Source organism: Carassius auratus, chromosome 32 (genome assembly GCF_003368295.1).
Source record: "Carassius auratus strain Wakin chromosome 32, ASM336829v1, whole genome shotgun sequence".
NCBI classification, from domain to species: domain Eukaryota; kingdom Metazoa; phylum Chordata; class Actinopteri; order Cypriniformes; family Cyprinidae; genus Carassius; species Carassius auratus.
The window spans coordinates 35657949-35677283 of NC_039274.1; the positions used below are offsets into that span (position 1 = coordinate 35657949).

At 37.0% G+C, this 19335-nt stretch overlaps 1 protein-coding gene across 1 annotated transcript; it reads left to right on the forward strand.

The window, feature by feature from the left end:
• Positions 1-2066: 2066 nt before the first annotated feature.
• Positions 2067-15398, forward strand: LOC113052360 (E3 SUMO-protein ligase PIAS1-like). Its single transcript, XM_026216821.1, has 3 exons — positions 2067-2088; positions 12075-12092; positions 14607-15398. Exons 2-3 carry the CDS (start codon positions 12087-12089, stop codon positions 15063-15065), a joined length of 465 nt encoding a protein of 154 aa, XP_026072606.1. The 5' UTR covers positions 2067-2088; positions 12075-12086; the 3' UTR covers positions 15066-15398.
• The last annotated feature ends 3937 nt before the right edge of the window (positions 15399-19335 follow it).

Consider the following 19335-nt stretch of genomic DNA (forward strand, 5'->3'; position numbering starts at 1 on the left):
TTTGAACAAGCACTTATCCCATATTTTTCTAAAAATAAACAATGAGAATACCACTTAAAGTTGTTATGCCACATGAAAGTGCTCAAATGAAATCTCATCTGGAGTCTTCTCTCTCTTTCTCTCGTTTTTCAAAAATAATATGATCTCTTGTCTCATTCTTCAATAAAAGTTCAGTTAAAGCCACAAGTATTGACTCCAAAATATCTCCACACAGTGTTTCAAACACACTTTTGTTACAATCTCAGAAATAAAGGTACAAAAACTGTCACTGGGGTGGAAACTTTCAAAAGGTACACTTTTGTACCTATATTAAGTTCTAATATGTACACTTTAAATACTAATATGCATTTTTAAGTTACCATTTAGGTACAAATATCTAGCTTTTGAAAAGGCACATCCTCAGTGACAGCTGTTGTGCCTTTATTTCTGAGAGTGTACAGTATTTAATTATCACAGATTACATGAAATAGTCTATTTTAGGCCACCAAATTCCAGAAACTGTATTGACCTCATCTGATATTCATGCCTGGAAAAACATTTGCGGGATAATAGGCTAACGCCCGGGTTACATAAGCTACCCTACAGAAAGATAAAAATATATATTAAACAGTAATGTTTTCCTCATGAAACACTGTTGCCTTTCACCATATTACAGATTTTATTTAATTTTTATTTTTTTAATATAGGTCTATATTTATTAGTCTATATTCTGCAAACACTGCAAACTTGCTCAGTAGTTTTTGTTTATTTCCTTTTGTTTAAAGTGCATTATAAACGCACTAACCCAAAAAAGAGTATCGGAGTCTATTTCTGTTGAGAAATACAACACTTCCATCTAGTGGTGAAAACAGACATTGCACATTGCTTATTCAAAGATACAAATGGTCTGTAATTACAGACAATGTACTTCGTTTGATTATAAAATGATAATAATGACAACAATAATAAACCTTTTACAAACATACAGAACAAAAATTATTATAAATAACTAGAGAACACAACATAAATGTAAAGCTTTTCAAGGCAATTTTTAGAATATAAGAACAGTTTTATGCCTATTTGTGATTATTATCTGCAAATATACTATAAAAATAATAAAGAACTAAACCCAGCATGTGTTTCTTGATGATCTGTTTGAAGTGTGACTTGTGAACCTTATGAATATTTCCACTATGCTCATAATTTAACCATGCACCTGTTGTACTTTAGAATCTAAAGTAAAATACTGTAATTTGTGTGGTTTATTACAAAGCTATTTATTACTATATGTTTTTCATGTTACACACTTTGTTTAGTAAAACTATGACATTTTAACACTTATTATTTTATCTGGGCAAACTGACTTGTGCATGCTCTGGATTTATTTATGCCAGAACATCTCTGTATGAGATGTTTCAGGGGGTAGTAACAATTCTGGAAATTCAGTAAAGAAAAAAATCAATAAAAAATATTTTTCCTCAATGTTTTCAGCAGCAAGACAAGTAAAACAGTCAATGATTTACCTGCATGGTCTGCTTAATTTAAAATAAAACCCAGGCACTTTGGATACTGCAGCCATTCTGTTTCCTTTTGTTGGGTTGAACGGATCTGGATAGAGTGCCCTTTAGCTTATTTATTTGAATATATATATATATATATATATATATATATATATATATATATTATATATTATATATATATATATATATATATATATATATATCTGTGTGTGTGTGTTAGTTAATTCCGACTAAAAATTATATAATGGTAATATAGTTTAAACCTATTGTCATACTAAAATAAATTAATGAGCTTCAGGGCACTTTAAAAATCCTGAGGAAGTTCGCTCAGACGCCCTAAAACAAGCTTAGCCTTCCTATCCCTGAATCTCTAGTGATGCACCAATTTTTCGGAGTGGTAAGCATATTAACTTTTCCACAACATACTGCTTTTTCCACGCAAAAACCTAGAGCCACATCTCGGACCCCACTGTTTGAAAAACGTGTGAACGGTTACGGCAGGCAACGAGCTGCGCGTGTACACCACGTGACCCGACGACGTCACGCCTGCGCTAGCAGTCACAAGATGGCGGAGAGTGCGGAACTAAAGGTAAAACGCTGCGCTCAATTTCCAGTCGCGTAGTGTGCAGGCAGATCTTATTGTACCGTTAGAAGTACGCGTACTACTTACCTGCTGTATTAAGATGCCGTTTTAATGCATTTAACCTCTGTTCTTGTGTCTTAAGTTGCATGAGAGATGGTTTTGCAGTGGAGGTGTTGTAGAAAGCTCCCAGCGTGTTATTGTTGATGTAGAGGGAGCTGTCTAAGAAGCTCAGGGGAATCACTAACTTTAACTCGTTCTCCCGAAAAACTCACGGAAGAGCGTCTGTAGAAAAGACTCAGACTCAGGTTGTTTTAAAAACACGCTATTAGTAGACCGCATGTGTGTATCTTTGATGGATTAATGTGTGATGTAGTCGATTTAGGAGAAAGCTCCATCGCTTCGCGTGCGGGGCGCGAGCGCTGTTGACGAGCTGTCAATCAAGTGAGAGGAAGTGCACGAGCACCGCCACTCAGATTTCAGCACCGAAATAAAAACGGATTATTGCAGATAATAACCAAACTTCAGGCAGATGACATCACTTAGATACCGATGGAATATTTCAATTCGTCATATTAATTATTTGATATCATTGGACATCCTTCTCTTAAAATAATAGTAATAATAATAATAGACCCTTGTAAAAATTAGATTGCTGTTAGTTAAACTGTTAGTTCACACAAAATAAAAATAAAAATTGTGTGAAAAGGAAGAATGACAGCCTCAGTCACCATTTGAAAGTGAATGGTGTCTATGAAAGTGAATGGTGACTGAAGCTGTCATGCTGGATCTTTTGTGTTTCACAGAGACAATACAGTCATAGTCTTGGACCAAAATTATTTTTTGTGTAAACTAAACCCTTTAAGTTTAATTAAGTGTGTTAATGACAGGTGTTACATGGCTGAGATGTTCTGATGTTGCTGAATTTCCGTTAATAGGGTCTGTGAGCTCATAATACGAATGGAAAACTGATCAACAATGTGTTTTAAGATGTGTTTTTTTCTTCTTCTTCAAACTGTGCATGTCTGATAAGGCTTTTTAATTTTTTTTGTGTGTGTCTATGGAAACTGAAAGCCTCTGTATCATGATCGAGAGTTGACGGCACACTGACAGAAGTTCATACAGTTTTAAGTGTCTCTGCTTTTTTGATTTGTGCGAAGCACTATTTTATTTATTCCCATTCAAGGTTTCATCTTGCCTTTTTGCTATCCATAAAAAAAAAAATACAAAAAGATTTAGTTCTCTGTTCCTGTTTTGCATTTATTACTCATTTCTTTCAAATAGATATATTGTTTGCCCTTGATCTGTGTCTTTGGCAGGTCCACCAGTGCAGAGAGTACATTCAAAGCCATAATTAGATTTGGCAGCTAACCTGATATTTTACACCACCTCTGTTCACTTTGCTTGCAGAAATATTTAATAGTTACTTTAAAGGCAGTAATCAGCAACTGTACAAAATGTTACTTTTGCTTGGAAAAACAGTCAGATTGGCAGAAGATGTGTGTAGGGTGGATAGGAGAGGAAGTTGCTTGCTGGACTGATATGCATCAGTTCAAGGACTCGGGCTTGTGGTGTGAAGACTGTGTTCTTGGTAAACTCTGTTGACTCTATGCATGTCGACTACTTGCTTATTTTCACGGGAATCTTAGTGCTATGCTCAGTGCTAATTTTTTTAAAACACTTTTTTTGATGGAGGCCCCTCTACTGAAGAAAGGCTAGAAACACCCTTGATTTAAACAGAGCCTACTGTTTAGTAAAGATTTCCAGAAGCTTAAAAGTGAATCATCAAGGTTGCTTTGTCTTGTTGTGGGAAACTTCCTCGTGATGAATTTTGTGCTTCATTTTCTCGCAATTTCTAAAAATTGCACTGCACTGTGGAAGTGATTGTGTCCATTAAATTACCCCATGAGTGAAATGCTAGTTTGTGAGCAGGGGTATGAATTCAACTGATCACTTTTGTTGTTTGTCTTTAAAGAAATGCTAATTACAACAAAATGTGAACTTTTTTTTAATTTCAGAGGGTAAATTTGGTTAATGGATCTGATTACCTATTTATTATACCTCTTATTTATTTATACCTCTTTAAATTTTCAGTTGCAGTGATTCCCAGAGGAGCATGGATATTTGTCATATCATATTCATATCTGTTGTTGATTTATTAGTTAAGAGATGGTCAGACCTAAGCTGTTTTTGAGGCACGAGAGATCTACCGTATATTGTCCTGTTGCATACCTGCAGGAAATATTAGTGTAGGTCTACCATCTAGGTGTTTTATTGTAGGGTTTTTGGATGTTGCTGTTATGTCAGCACAAAGAAAATAATTTGAGTGTGCATGCATTCCTCGTTTCATTATTTTATGCATTTGATGAGATCTATTGAAACACACACACATGCTTCTAGTTATACTGATGTGCTCACTCCCTCTCTCAGGCTGTGGCCAGCTATCTCTGGCCACACAAAATAGCATCCATCAACTGAGAGGTGATTAAGATGGGGATTGTGCTTGTGTGTGTGTTTTATATCTCCCTTCAGCAGATGTTCTCTTACCTGGCTCTAGCTCATGTACCAATTTCCTGGGGGTTTAGCTCACACCGCACATCCTCTCACACAGTTCAGCACATAACCAAATACTGGAATAGAGGAATTTCTTCCAGAACATTGTGGAATCATCCCGCTGATCTGGGGTCATTTGCTGCTGTTATGGCTTATACTGTATGTGTAGTCAGCTCAGCACTCGCGCTCTGTTTGGAAAAGGACTACCGTCTTAATCATCTATTAAAGTCTTCACGTCTCCTCTCAGCATAGTTCACACTACATCACAGCATTATTAGATGTAAAATGCAACGAGCTCCACATGGTCAACAAATAAGATTTTGTGTTTTTAAAGCTGCCAAGAGACAGTGATGCACATCCAAGCTGACTGAAGAAAGCTCTCGTTCTCTCGCTCTCTCTGTGATTTGTTTGTAATTGAGGGTACTTGTTGGCTGTTTTTGATATTTAATCAAAAAGCCATAACTCGATCTTTATATGAGAGAGACAGGCTTATTTTGGACATATGTTGGACTACTCCAATTCTTTATTCAGTTTAAACCCCATCCTCCTCAACTGACTGCAAGCTCATCTTCATTTTTAAAATGCAATGGCCACATCTCAAAATTTCAAGTCATTTTATTTCACTTCTGATAATCTGTAACACTCTGATTTAAGTTACAATACAGAAAAAAAGATTTATTGCTACTGTGATTCATTATGACTTTAATGCATGATGTGTACGTTCATGCTAATCACAAAATAAATTTTTTATTCCTCTTTGAAACTGTTTTTTTGGCTTTTCTTGATAAATGTAATTGAAAATATTTCTATGTTTAGACACAGGAACAATGATATCTTTCTATTCCAGGTAAAATAAAGCTCAAGTGTGCTTTGGTCTCTGGTTTGCTTTTGTTTTGGATTCATGTTATGCTCTGAAGTCTGGTCTGAATTTTTCATTGTGTTTCCTGCAGAAAATCCACTAACTTCTGACTGTGTCCAGACATTAGAGCATGAAGAGATGGATGTCACCTTAAGATCTGAATGTCCTGGACTCTGTAGGGAGAGTCAGTGATATTCTTCTTTCTCCAGTTAAAAACAAATGATTTGGAAGTAATAAAAACAAAACAAAACAAAACTGTTGACTGATGTATTAGTCGGGCTGATTATTTGACTAGTGGCATTGGTCAATAACAGTGTCCACCTGACCTATTCACTGTAGTGTTAGTTCTCCTTTTTATTAGTTTCAGAATCAACCAACAGTACTGTCAATGTATACAACATTTCAATTTTCCATTTTGAGCAAATCTTTTGTATTAGTGTTGCAATTCTGTGATTTTGTTGTGTACATTTCATTATACTGTCATTTAATTTGTGTTATGCGAGTAAAGGTGAAGTGTGACGTTTTTGTGTTTCATTTATTTTTATATTTAAATTTTGGACCCACTTTATATTAAGTGGCCTTAACTACTATGTACTTACGTTTTAATTAATAATATAGTACAATGTACTTATTGTGTACATACGTGTTTTTACATTGTACTTATACTTTTAAAAAAACTACATGTAATTACATCTGTATTTAATTTCTGTAATTACATTTATAATTACACTGTTGACCCATACTTTACAGCTCAACCCACCCTTAAACTTACCCATACCTCCAACCCTCTCCCTAACCTTACCCCTATCCCACCTCAATAGCAGCAAAAGTGTTTTACAATACAATGTGAACACAATAAGTACATTGTACTTATTTTTTATGTAAGTACATAGTAGTTAAGGCCACCTAATATAAAGTGGGACCTAAATTTTTTGTTAAATTGAGATCTTTAGCCGTTTAAAATCGTATAGCTTTTTGCAGTGGCCGAAGCTGTTACCATTTCAGTCGACCACTATGGATCAAGGACTTATTTTGACAGATTATAGACTTTGGAAAACCAAAAGATTTTATCTTCACTTCTACAGGATGTTTTCAATAATTGCAGTAAAATATCTGAACAGGAATGTAACACTTTAAATGTTCAGACCTACTGAAATAGTTTTCAGTTTTTTGTGAATCAGACTAACAGATATAATACAAATGTAGGTTGTATACAAAAGCATTCATAATTCTGACAATGTGCTGTACAAAATGGACCCACTCTAACGTAATTTATTATCTGTTTTGATTATGTTCCTAACAATGTATGATTATAATGAACTGGTTCTCTTTACTCTTTAACATAAACAACCCCAATCCATCGTTATAAACTTTAAAACATATGATTACATTTATGCAAAGTTGAAACATTACCTTGTAATTTCTTAAAGATTTTCTTATAGTTTTTGTAATTTCTTACAAACAATTTTTTGCAGCTATTTTGTTAATATTGTGGCTGCTGTTAAAAAAACATTAATTTTTATTGTTGTGATATGAAGATAATACAAAAACAGAAGTAAAACGAACTAAAATCCAGTGCTGCATATTGTTTATCACACATATTAAACATATTTGTTTTCAGTTATAAAATATCAACAGGTCGATCTCTAAACACCCATCAGACTGTAACTGGCCTCTGCACTCTGCATTCTCAGAAAGACAAATGTGTACTTCATAATCTGATAGAATCCTAAAACTTTCCTTTTTCAAATAATAATTCTGAACAAAACACCACCTGTTTTGGGTTGTTTGGTATGCGTGCTCAGTCACTTGTTCCTTCTTTTGTGAAGGAGCTCCATTGAGAAGCACTCATATATTGTAAGCGGTGTTTGTGTGCAGTGTCTGTAGACCGTTGAGTGGCTCTGCTGGGGACTTTGCTATTTACTGCTGTCGTATCTGGAGCCTTTAGATCATGCTATGATTGTATGGTTACACGGATGGATGTGTGTGTGTGTGTGTGTGCGCTCACCGCTGGAGCTGTGTTGGTGAAACACAAAGCACTGAGGTATGTGAGTGTTGATCTTCTGCCAGTGAGCTGCAGGGCTGGAGATGCTGGGGGAGGGGTGGATAAAAGAGAGAAAGTTGGAGGAAAATCTGCCACACTAATTGTGTTCTGGGCTCTTAGCTAGAGACACAAGAGATTGTGCATGCAAGTGACTTCTCAACTGTTTGTTGGCTCTCAGTCACAGCATCAGACAGACAGGCATGTGAAAAGATGGAGGGATTGAGTCACCTTCATCCTCTGAAAGATGATCTTCATCACAGGCTCATGTGCACCTGAGTCCCAAAGACAGTCTGCAGACGCACCTGCACAAATGCTTAAATTAACAACATGCATTACACCTGAGCCTGAAAAATGCTACTACTCTGTTTCAGCAGTGGAGAAACACACAAAGACCTTTGGGTTTTGTGCAGGTCTATTTGGCATCTTATGTTCTCCTTTCTGTAGAGCACGTACCTGGCACAGATTTACCTTGAACATCAGGAGCCAAAATAAACATACGCACATTTACATATGCTGCTGCTGCAAAAAAGAAAAGGATCTTGATCATTTTTTATTCAGAAGAAATGATAACTTACTGTTCGCTCTATGCTGCCCCCGAGGCAAATGCACCAACCCATAAATTAGCCTCAGAGAAGTAAATAATGTAGGTTCTTTTTGGTTGTACGCTGAGCAGTCATAACCTTTATTCTATTTGTTTTGGATGGATTTATAAATACATGGACTTCCTCAGTAGATGGTCAGATTCCAGCTGCATTCGGATTCACAGACTCCCTACACAGTCTTCACTGCTCCCTACACACTGTGCAGGGGATTTCATGGCACAGTTTATTCTTTGGAACTATATCAGACTCAGACACATGGTCACCTGGATTAGGTGTTTGGGGGATGATGATGGAACATGATCATGATTATTTTACTTGTATATGTTTGAATTTATTTGCGTATGTTATTCATATAAACTAAAAAAAAAACTAAAATAAAAGGTTAGTCAGTTTATTAGTTTATTTATTATTTTAATTAAAGTCTGAAAAAGTCTTAAATTCATTACTATCCAAAAGCGTGGGGTCAGTAAGACATTTAGCATGCATGCAAAAGATTGATCAGAACTGACATTGTTATAAGACAATTTAAAAAAAGACTTATGTCATTAAATTATTTTTTCCCCAAAAAAATTATTTCTACTTCATGAAAATCCCCCCCCAAAAAAAACGTTTCACGATTTACATAAATATATATATTAGGGAAAAACTGTTTTCAGCATTGATAAAAAAATGTTTCAAATCAGCAAATAAGAATGATTTCTAAAAAAGATCATGTATTTTACTGAAGACTGGAATCACCAAAATAAAATGGAGTACAGATTTTTTCTAATTGTAATAATATTTCACACTAGTACTGTTTTTACTGTATTGTTGATCCAATAAATGCTATCTCGGTGATCATAAGACACTTCTTTCAAAAACATTAAAAACTCTTACAGACCCCAACATTTTGAATGATAGTGTGTCTTACAGTGATGATAATATTAAAAGCTATAATAGGGCTGTTATGGTATGCGTATCTTGTACCTTATGGTTCACGGGCAAATTCCAAATGGAAGTGATCTGAAATTGTCGCTCCCTTTGCCAAGTGCATTCCAAAATGTCTACATAATGGCACGCACGTGCCCTGCTCACTCAAGTCCACACTCCGAGGTGATCGGGATGATCACTTCCATCTGGAAGTACAGGAAATACGGTGCTTCAGGGAAATTTTACATGAAATATTTCCTGACTGTGATGATGCAGTACCTCAACATGCATGCTCCCTATGATTTGTAGTCTGATGGGAAGATAGCCTTAAGTCCACTTTGCAGGTAATTGGAAAGAATGAATTAGCTTTGTAGACATTTTTTTAGCACTCAACCTATTATTCATATCATTTAACTATTTGAACAAAGCTGATCGACTCTGCAGACATCAAGTGCACGTCTTTGTTTCTCTTCTCTGTGGGTTTTAGAGTGCTGCTGGTGCTGTTGAACCACTTTCAAACTCATATGACACAGCGTTGTGCAGGAAAACCTCAGCAGGGTGGCCGTATCTGACGATGACACTTGCACAACCTGGACCTTTACTTGCTGACACCTGAGGTTTGGTGTTGTGTGACATTTGCTGTATTAGTTGGTTGTAAATGGCTGTATAACATTAGACCCACTGGGCTGTGATGAGGGTTTTGAGTGTAAGAGAGAGAGAGAGAGAGAGAGAGAGCGATATGTGGACGGTTTACTTTGGTGAGGAAAGTCAGAGGAATGAAATTCATGTGAACCAAACATGAATGTCATGCAGGTATACTCTTGGCTGCTCACAAAGGTGCTTGGTGAATTCTGTATTTTAATCTTATTTGAATAATGGTTTTCTAGACTTAATACTGCAACTGTCAAGTGGTGTGTTGACATTATATGAAGGGTCTCAAAAGTGTCTCAAAGCATTCCTTTTAAGGCTTTCCTTCTCATACATAGCATCAATACAGAACTTTTCCAACCACGTTGCAAATTGTCTGAGCTGTTTTGACAACAAGTCTTGTACCCACATGACTTCCAGCTCAAACAACATCAAAATGTGGTTAAATACAGTAGGCTGTAAGCGGTAAACATCCTGCTGTCTTTTTATATGCATCAGATTTGGGTTCAGTGTGGATCTACAAAATGCTTCACAATGCGTCTCACTCCCTATGATATCTGATTCCTGGAATGTAATTTAATCACCGCTAACTCTTTATTATGATTGGACCTGAGCTTATTTTTTCAGGATGTCTTCAGTACACTCATTATTGCATTATTTGATTGTTAAAACAAGACTGTACTATGACACCCTGGATATGTGAAAAAGCAAGTGTGCCTCAGAGAGAGAACTGACAGACATTTGAAGCAGTTGACAGATGCAATGTGTTGGCTCATGGTCAGGAACCTCCATCTCTCTCTCTTTCTCTTTTTCCCCATTTCATTTGAACTGTTCAGACTCATAAGCCCAAACATACATTCTCATTCTCTCTCTCTCTCTTTCTCTCTCTCACACACACACACACACACACACACACGCACACAAACACACACACACACACAAGTATGATGGATCAGTAAGTGAATTAATGACTGATTGGATTGTTATGGGCCGTTATAGGTAGAGCTGCACAATTAATCGGAATTAAATCGCAAAGGCGATGAATCGCGATAAGGCAGAAGCAGCGATTATCATGCATCTCTTTAGTGAAGCACAGTTCTGTGATCTTCTTATTACAATTTTCATCATAATACAAGTACAAGTACTATCACTGCTTAGTATACAATTGAATATTATGGGCCTTAATTATTCTGTTTAAGAAGCCACATCATCTCACAGATTTTATTTCAAACACTTGTCTGACGTTATGAAGTGAGTTTGGAGTTAAAATGTTATTAAATGTGGTGTTTTCACATGCTCTCAGATGGAGCAGCATTTACTACACAGAGCCGTAGTTCACAGAGAAGATACGCAGTCAGCTTTTGTCAAAATTGACAATTTTGTCGATTTCATATTTTTACAATTAAATCGTCTGTGATTATGAAAGCGATTCTGAATAGCTTGTCAGAGAACTACAGCTCTGTCTAGTGAATGCTGCTCCACCTGAAAACAGGTGATGGAGATTTACTACTAATCACAGAACCAGCTTTACTGATAAAATGTGCATGACAATTATAGCAGCGCTTATTATAGGGGGAAATTTGAGTCATTCTTGTAAGCTGCAGTCACTACACATTTTTTCGACAGACTATGCTTTCAAACAGCATTATGCCTGCTGAGGATTTTTACTTGAGCCATCTCTCTCTGTGTGTGTGCGTGTGTGTGTGTGTGTGTGTGTGTGTGTGTGTGTGTGTCTGCGTGTGTGTGTTCAAATTCATTTGGTTTGGAAGCTGGGTAGCTCATATCTCTGCCCTTCCCCCATATATATATTTCTCTCTCTCTCTCTCTCTCTCTCTCTCTCTCTCTCTCTCTCTCATGCCCACTGTTGTCTCTTTCTTTCTCCTCTGCTATCTTCTCCTCATTTTAAAGCAGAAATGCATCATGTGTTTTATTCAGGACTGTCTGGCAGGCTCTTAGTTGTATGCGCATCTGTTCCGATTTGTTCTTGTGTGCAGCACAGGGATTGAGTTGTTAATCAGTGCATTGTAAGCTTTTTTCATTGTCTGGTTTATTCTAAACTAATGTCTTGTCCAAAGGAGAAACTAACATATATTTACACAGGAAAGAATGCAAACAGAAGTTGCTTAGGAATATAGCAGTTTCAAAACGTAAATGGTTAAACGTATAGTTCCACCCCACATTCTAATTCTGTCATCATTTACTCACCCTTATGGCATTATACCTGTATAACTTTCACCTGTGAAACATGAAATGATATTCTGAAACATATTTTTACTGTTTTGGTCTATATAGTGAAAGCCAGTGGGGTCTATAGCAACACTGAACCCCACTGAATTTCATTGTATGGACATATACTGGCACGTTTTTCACTTCTTTACAGGTTTGGACTGACATGTCGGTGAGTAAATGATGACAGAGGATGTTTCTCAATTCTAAGAAGGCAGACAATGGGCTTGCATTCTCATGGAGACCGGTCTTGCCAGGCTACCCTCAAAGAACAACCTCAGAATGACACGAGGACACACAAAGCATCTTTGTGAGAATGGAGATGTCTTGTTGCTCATCTGACCATCCTAGCACATTTTAAATAGCAGGACAGTACCACCCAATGCACAATAACATCACAGATCGAGACGTCATCTTAACTAATTAAATACTTACTTGCATTCTTTTTATTTTACTGCATGTATTTGTGTAAATAGTGCTCTGTCAATGTTAAGATTCTTTTTAATATGCCACTAAAAAACACTGCAGGCTTTCTTCAGGTCTTTTTCACTTTAAGATTACTGCAAAAATAAACGACATGTTTACTTTCACAAGCAGTCATGCTTTTGCATGCATGAAACAAAGTTTAACAGCTTGCAAGCTTCCATCTGGAATTTCTTACAGTTTGCTTCTCTCGTCTGTATTTGATGCATCCTCGATATCAAGAACACATCTGTGTAGTCTGTATTTGTGTTCTTGAGTGTTGTAATTGAACTTTGACCTTTGAGGATGATGTACTATATGAGAACGGCTGGGCCGATCAGACACACAATTATTTGTTATATTTAACAAATAATCTTTAAAACCCACTCTGTGAGTTCCGTGAACCATCCCCTGAAAGTAATGTATCACTCTAAGAGGGCTCAGTTACCAGAGCTACCATCTGATAAGACTCTTTATTGCTAAAAAGTATGTGGAAAGATGCTATGTGCAATGGAACAGACCCTGTGAAAGATAGACTCTTTCCACCTCATGAATTCATAGACATACCATTCTATGAATAAACATGCATAATCCAGAACTTTGTGTCTACAATTCACTGAGACATGTACAATCATGTATCCTATATAATCATATGTTCTTTGATAGTGGTCTTCCTATAGTACACCTTGAATCAATGTTTTATTATTACTTAAAGAAAATTTTGTCATTAAACAAGTGATTAATGACAACAATTTCATTTTGGAGTGGAGTATCCCTTTAAATAAGCAAGAACGCACATATGTCTGCTTGGCATTTGTGAGCTCCAAATTATATTTCCTATTTGTTTATTTACATTACATTTATCTTACTCCGTGACACATTAGTATTATAAGAATCTTGAAGATTCTTTTCTTGAACTGCCAATCCGATTTCATTTGCAAAACACCCTTATAGAAGACCAAAATGTCCCTCCAGAGTTACCATTCCTCATTGGCTCACTCAAATCCTGAGGATGTGACATCTACACACTTTAGAGATCACTGATCACAAGATTAGGTCAGAGTTTAGATTGTGCTAGAAGTTTTCCAATGACTCCTAAGTCTGTGCCAGGCTGTGGCCTTGACTTTCCATTCAGCAAAGATCCTCAGACTTCAGCTGGTTCTCTTTCATCCAGAAAAAATTCAGCCAAGATCAACTAGAGCCTCAACAAACTGCATCAGGACACTTTTATTCAAACAGACAATACATGCAAGTATGCAAGTCTCATTATTTGATCAATTAAATTAAGTAGTCCCATCCATTTTAAAGAAGGGTGTGTTAGAACTAAGAAATGGTGGTTTTGATGGTTTGCTCAAGGCTGTTGATCTGCTGAATCTCAATACTATAACTGCTTGATTTCCTATACTCTGCTTAAGCTCTCTATCCGAACTATGTGTGTGTGTGTGTTAGAAAGTTTAAGTGTTTAGTGTAGTTAATATAGGCTTGTTTGTGTCTCAGAGTCTCTAATCATGCAGATTTTGGCTCCATGCTTTGAATAGTATTGTATAACAAGTATGTTATTTTCTATACACGGTAAATAAACATTTCTTAGAATTAATAATGATTAACACCGGGTGTTCGCTATCGCTAATATTAATTCCATTAGTTGATCCAAATATTTATAATTATTTATATCAAGGTGTGATTAATTAATAATATTTGCCTTTTGAGCTAATTTGCTAAAGTCGCATAAAAACGCATATTGAGAAATGACAAGACCGTCTCTGCAACCTCGCCAGGAAACACACACATCAGTCAAATAGATAGCATGTGAGAAGAATGGTTTATTATTAAGAATGGTAGTGTGTTCATTACCTGTCTTTGCTCTGCATTGTTTGTTTTTCCGTCTCGTTTTCTTGCCTGTGGAATGTGACACTTCCGTTGTGTTTGTGTGTGTTTGGGGCTGCTAGCTTAGACCATTACTGAACTATCCTAGCCTGAGGGAACGTTTGTGTGTGTGTGTGTGTCTGTGTGAGAGATGTGTTTGTATTTGAGTGTGTTTTGGTTTGTGTGTGCCTTCTGATGAGTGTCTGAGCTGTGAGTATGTGTATGTGTGTTTGCCCAGTAAACAGTTTGGCCTATGCAAATGAAGTGTGTTTGGCGCTGGAAGTGTGATGTTGTGATCGAGTTGGCTCAGGATGTGCGTGTTAATTTCTGCCGCTCTCTTTCTTTCCTTCTCCTGTAGCAAATGGTGATGAGCCTGCGGGTGTCAGAGCTGCAGGTTCTTCTGGGCTACGCAGGCAGAAACAAACATGGACGAAAGCACGAGCTCCTGACTAAAGCCTTACACCTCCTTAAAGCCGGCTGCAGCCCTGCCGTCCAGATGAAGATCAAGGAGCTCTACAGACGACGCTTTCCCACCAAGCTGGTGTCCCCAACAGAGTTGGCCCTGCCTGGAGTCCACCCCACCGCTGCCTCTTTGCCCCCTGGCCTCACGCAGTTGGGATTTGATGGGCACAGAGCGCCCCCATCCCCTCTGCTCCCTATCTCGCTTCTCGGGCCCAAACACGAGCTGGGACTGCCCCGGCTCCCCACGAACCTGCATCCCGTACACCCTGATGTCAAACTTCAGCGGCTTCCATTCTATGATGTACTGGATGAGCTCATTAAACCTACGAGTCTTGGTGAGTTTTTGAGATTTTGATAGCTAGGCGAGTGTATGTTCATGCATATTTTAGTGGTGTGTTTTTTTAGAACAGTGTGTATCTGTAGATCTGTGTGATGTACGGCAACTGTAGAGATGTGCGGACCCATTTTTCTCTACATTAGCATTTTAATGGTGTTGGCTGGTTTGGCATTCGTGTGTTCGTTTGCCTGAGGAGTGATGTTCAAATAGACTGCCAATCCCCACAACCAACCACAGTCTGTCTCTCATTTCCCAAACTGTCTCTCTCACTGTCATTTGCATAGTGTTGAAATCATGAGTACACACTATGGCACCCAAATTCTCTAGAGCACACATTGCAGTGGTCCAAATAGCTAGAGTTGTGGAAATGTACTGCTCATAATTATTTTATTTACTCATATATTTATATATATATATGTATATGTATGTGTGTATATGTATATGTGTGAATATATGATAGTTATAATATAAATATATGATAGTTACAATAATTACTTTATTTGTACATTTATTTTGCAATGTTTTAGAAAGATGATTTTTATTCTTATTAAGGTTCAGGAATGGTCACAAGTACTCGAGACATGACAGCGAGATTAATCATAAAACGAAGATCGCCCTGAAATGATGTGTGTCTTTTTTTTCTGATTTTGGGCGGTATCTGAGGTCTGATTTGTTAGGCCTGGAATCAATTTGATCATTAAATACAGTTAAGTGCAATATGTGCAGCATCACTCTGTCACATACATAACATTACAATGAGAACATGATTGTTATAGAATATTGTAAATTCTTTGTGCTTTAGTGGCCCGTTTTTCAGTGCGCTTTTAAGGGAAGAGCGCATCCACAATGAATTACACATCAGTATACGGTCAAGTTCACTTGTGCATTAGTTGTTATGGGTATATATATCTGATCATTCTACTAGATGATGTGTTTGTCGGAGTTTATTAACTCACTAGCAAGGAGCTGCAGGGTGGATTTTATTCACAGTTTCAGCTCAAATGCAATGCCTGATATTAATGATAATTGCTGTGTTAGTTGAGACGGTAATATTGCTTTGGTGTCTCTTTTTCAAAAATACGGATGATCTTAATAATGCAATAGTGTTTTTTTTTTTTTGGTTCTTAGAATTATTTTTTTAACAGTATTTCAACATTATAACGGGAACATTATTGAATGTCGTGAATTCTTTTTGCTTTCCTTGCCCATGTTTCAGCGCACTGCTTTGGGAAGAGCACATCCACAGCAGGCGTTACACTCTCTAGAAATATCAACTTAGCTTTATGCCGTGTTTCCACCGCAGAAACTTTACCCAGGAACTAGGGACTTTGGCCTGGTACTTGGTGTGTTTCCACCGCAGGAACCAGGAACTAAATAAAGTTCCGGGTTAAAAAAATGCCCCTCAGAAAGTCCCTGCTGGCGAGGTGGTACTTTTTCAAAGTTCCGGAACTTTCGGGGGCGGGACTTTGGCACTAAACATGCTGATTGGTTGAGTTCACGCAGCATTGTGATTTCAACCACCATTTATTTGGATCAACATTTTCAAAATATTACTGTTATTGTGTCATGAAATGTAATTTTAAAAGTATTTCAGCCGAGAATGTAGTTGTTTAAAACTCAAATCTATGGTTTATTTATAAAGACAGCGCCTATTTAAAAATGTTTCGCCGATCTCGTAGACGGTGAGCTCCATTCAATCAGCGGGAGCTCAGTGATCATCTATCCGCTGAGAGCAGCCTCACTTCGGCTAGACCTTCTGATATGTGCCGCTGGCTCTGATGTCTCTTTAGTGGTTAAAACATAAAATATAATTCAGCTGCGGGGTAAATCTAACAGGTTTTCTTTGGTCTGTATTCAATTTATCTATATGTTAAAATGAAAATTAAAAAGGCAAATTTCTATAATATTTCGTTTCATTGTAATAGCTGCATATACACATATCCATGAACTAAGTACATTTCTGCAGCTGTTATTTTGCTTAAATGAAAACCAAAGGACGCAGTGGTATTTGATATCCTATTTCATTTTATTGTAAATATACAGAGAGGAAAATTACAGGATTCGCGTCGTCGTGGACATCACACTCCCCAGTCGAATGCACGAAGTCAGAACTAACTACCGATGATGCACGTCCCAAAATGGTTTTTTTTTTTTTGTTTTTTTTTTTGTTTTTTTTTTATCAGCTGTACTTTGTATTGAGAAACGCGTGCAGACCTACGTCACCAGTCTATTTGCCTAATCTACCCGGTACTTTACACCGCGGTGGAAACGCAGAAAGCAACAGGTCTGGGGGGAAAAAGTTCCTGGGAAAAAAAGTTCCTGGTACAAATGTTCCAGGTAATTTCGGTGGAAACGCGGCATTAGTTAACTTGTATTTGCATCCTTTCGTGCATGTAGAAGTTGCAATTGTACATTTATGTTGTGTGTCTAGGATAGCCTCTCTGATTAATCTCATAGGAGGTGGCACAGAATGGGCTTCAGTTTTTTAGAGTTCGTCTCTTCACCTCATGCAGCTATTCCTTTAATTGACTCTTTTTCAATAATATTGATGCATCATAATCTAGCAGTGCTATTTTTCTAGTCCTATCTTCATGTTTTCATGTTTTTTTATTTATTTGTCAACATTCATTTTCGTAACAGTCTTACAATATTTTCATTATCTCCATGACGGCACATGTGACAGTCATTAAGCTTTTCTTTGGCTGAATCCCTAGTGTTGCTTACTTCAGTGAGGTTCGACTGTTCCTTTGTTCCTCAGGAATGAGTTGTGGACAACAGTAAACATACACAGATGAGTTCCAGACTGTGCTAGAGCACTCACAGCTAAACACAAATGACTTCTGGAACTATAGGTTTTACTAACAAAACATGCATGAAGTGATATAACTATTTTGCAGCAAACAAAAACTCAACAGCTTTACTTGTATATGCACAAACCTATGAACTTTTATTAAATGCATCCATCCCCCAGCTCATGTATAAAATATCAGTCTGCTGATAGATAGACTAATGTGCTAAAACAGAGCAAAAAGTCTGTTCTGTGACTTCTTTAAGATGGGGGACCGTGTTTTTGCCTGTGTGTAAATTTTTATATTTAATTCTGCAGGTAATAATTAAATGTGTTCATACATAATGTGATGATAATGTTAATATCCATTTCCTTTCTCGCTCTGTTTTTAAAGGCCATATTGATTTTGGCATTAGATTTTGTAATTCTTTTAAATGTCTTGAGTTCAGATTCATGTTTTCAGATGTGTAAATAGGTGCTTAGATCACACACCAACTGAAAATTTTCACAGTTTGTTTCTCAGTCATATACGTAGGTTTTCGTTGCACAAGTTAAAGGTGATATGTGGTACAGACAACACAATACCAGCAGTACTAGCGTGACAGTATGACCTTTTAAAGAGAGCAATATACTAGCCTTTCTGTATAATGAAGTGAAGTGAAAATGTAGATGTGTGTAGATATGTTCGATATGTGGTTAGCCATTAACACTAACTAAATAAGCCTACCCCTTCAGTCTGGGTAAAACAATGATGTGTTTGATCAGTTTGTGCATATTTGAATTTTTATTAAGCTTTATTGAATCATAGATTACATTCCAGTGGCATCAGTCAACTTTTAAACAGTAGTGTGAATGAGTAGTGTGCTATGAAGCTGATGCAGCATTTCATACTTGTGGTGTCACAGAGAATGATGGGGAATGTAGCTGTTTAAGACTGAGTAGCATGTTCTTTCACACATTTCCATTTTTTCATCCGTTCACAGACTAAATTTAAATTCGTTTTTTATATCGAGTTACACCTGTTATCATAATCTTTGAAGTTCCATTTTAAAGAAACTTTACAATCCATCTAAAGCTCTTGTTCCTGGATTATTTGTCCTTTCGTGTGATCATGCGTTTGATTCTCATTGTGCTTTAACTACATATTTATCTCTAACAGCATAGCGTTGCCCTCCTGCCTCATACACCACAGGAAGCGAGTACTTAGTTATTCGTCATAATCACATTACCATCATTGTCATCATTATTCTGCTCTCATCAGAGTGATCCATGCACTATGCATGCATTAGTCATTATCTCAATCACTCTCTGGCATGCTGGCATATAGGAGCATTTAAAGAACCTGAACCTGTTTAGATCATGTGTGTTTTATTAATTAGAGATGCGTCTTGCTGCTGCTCGAAGCATGAATCCTAACCATTGAGAGCTGTGTGGTGTGCATCCTTCAGTTATGAACCAAACAACATTACACTTTTCTGAATCGTAGACGACAATTTCAGC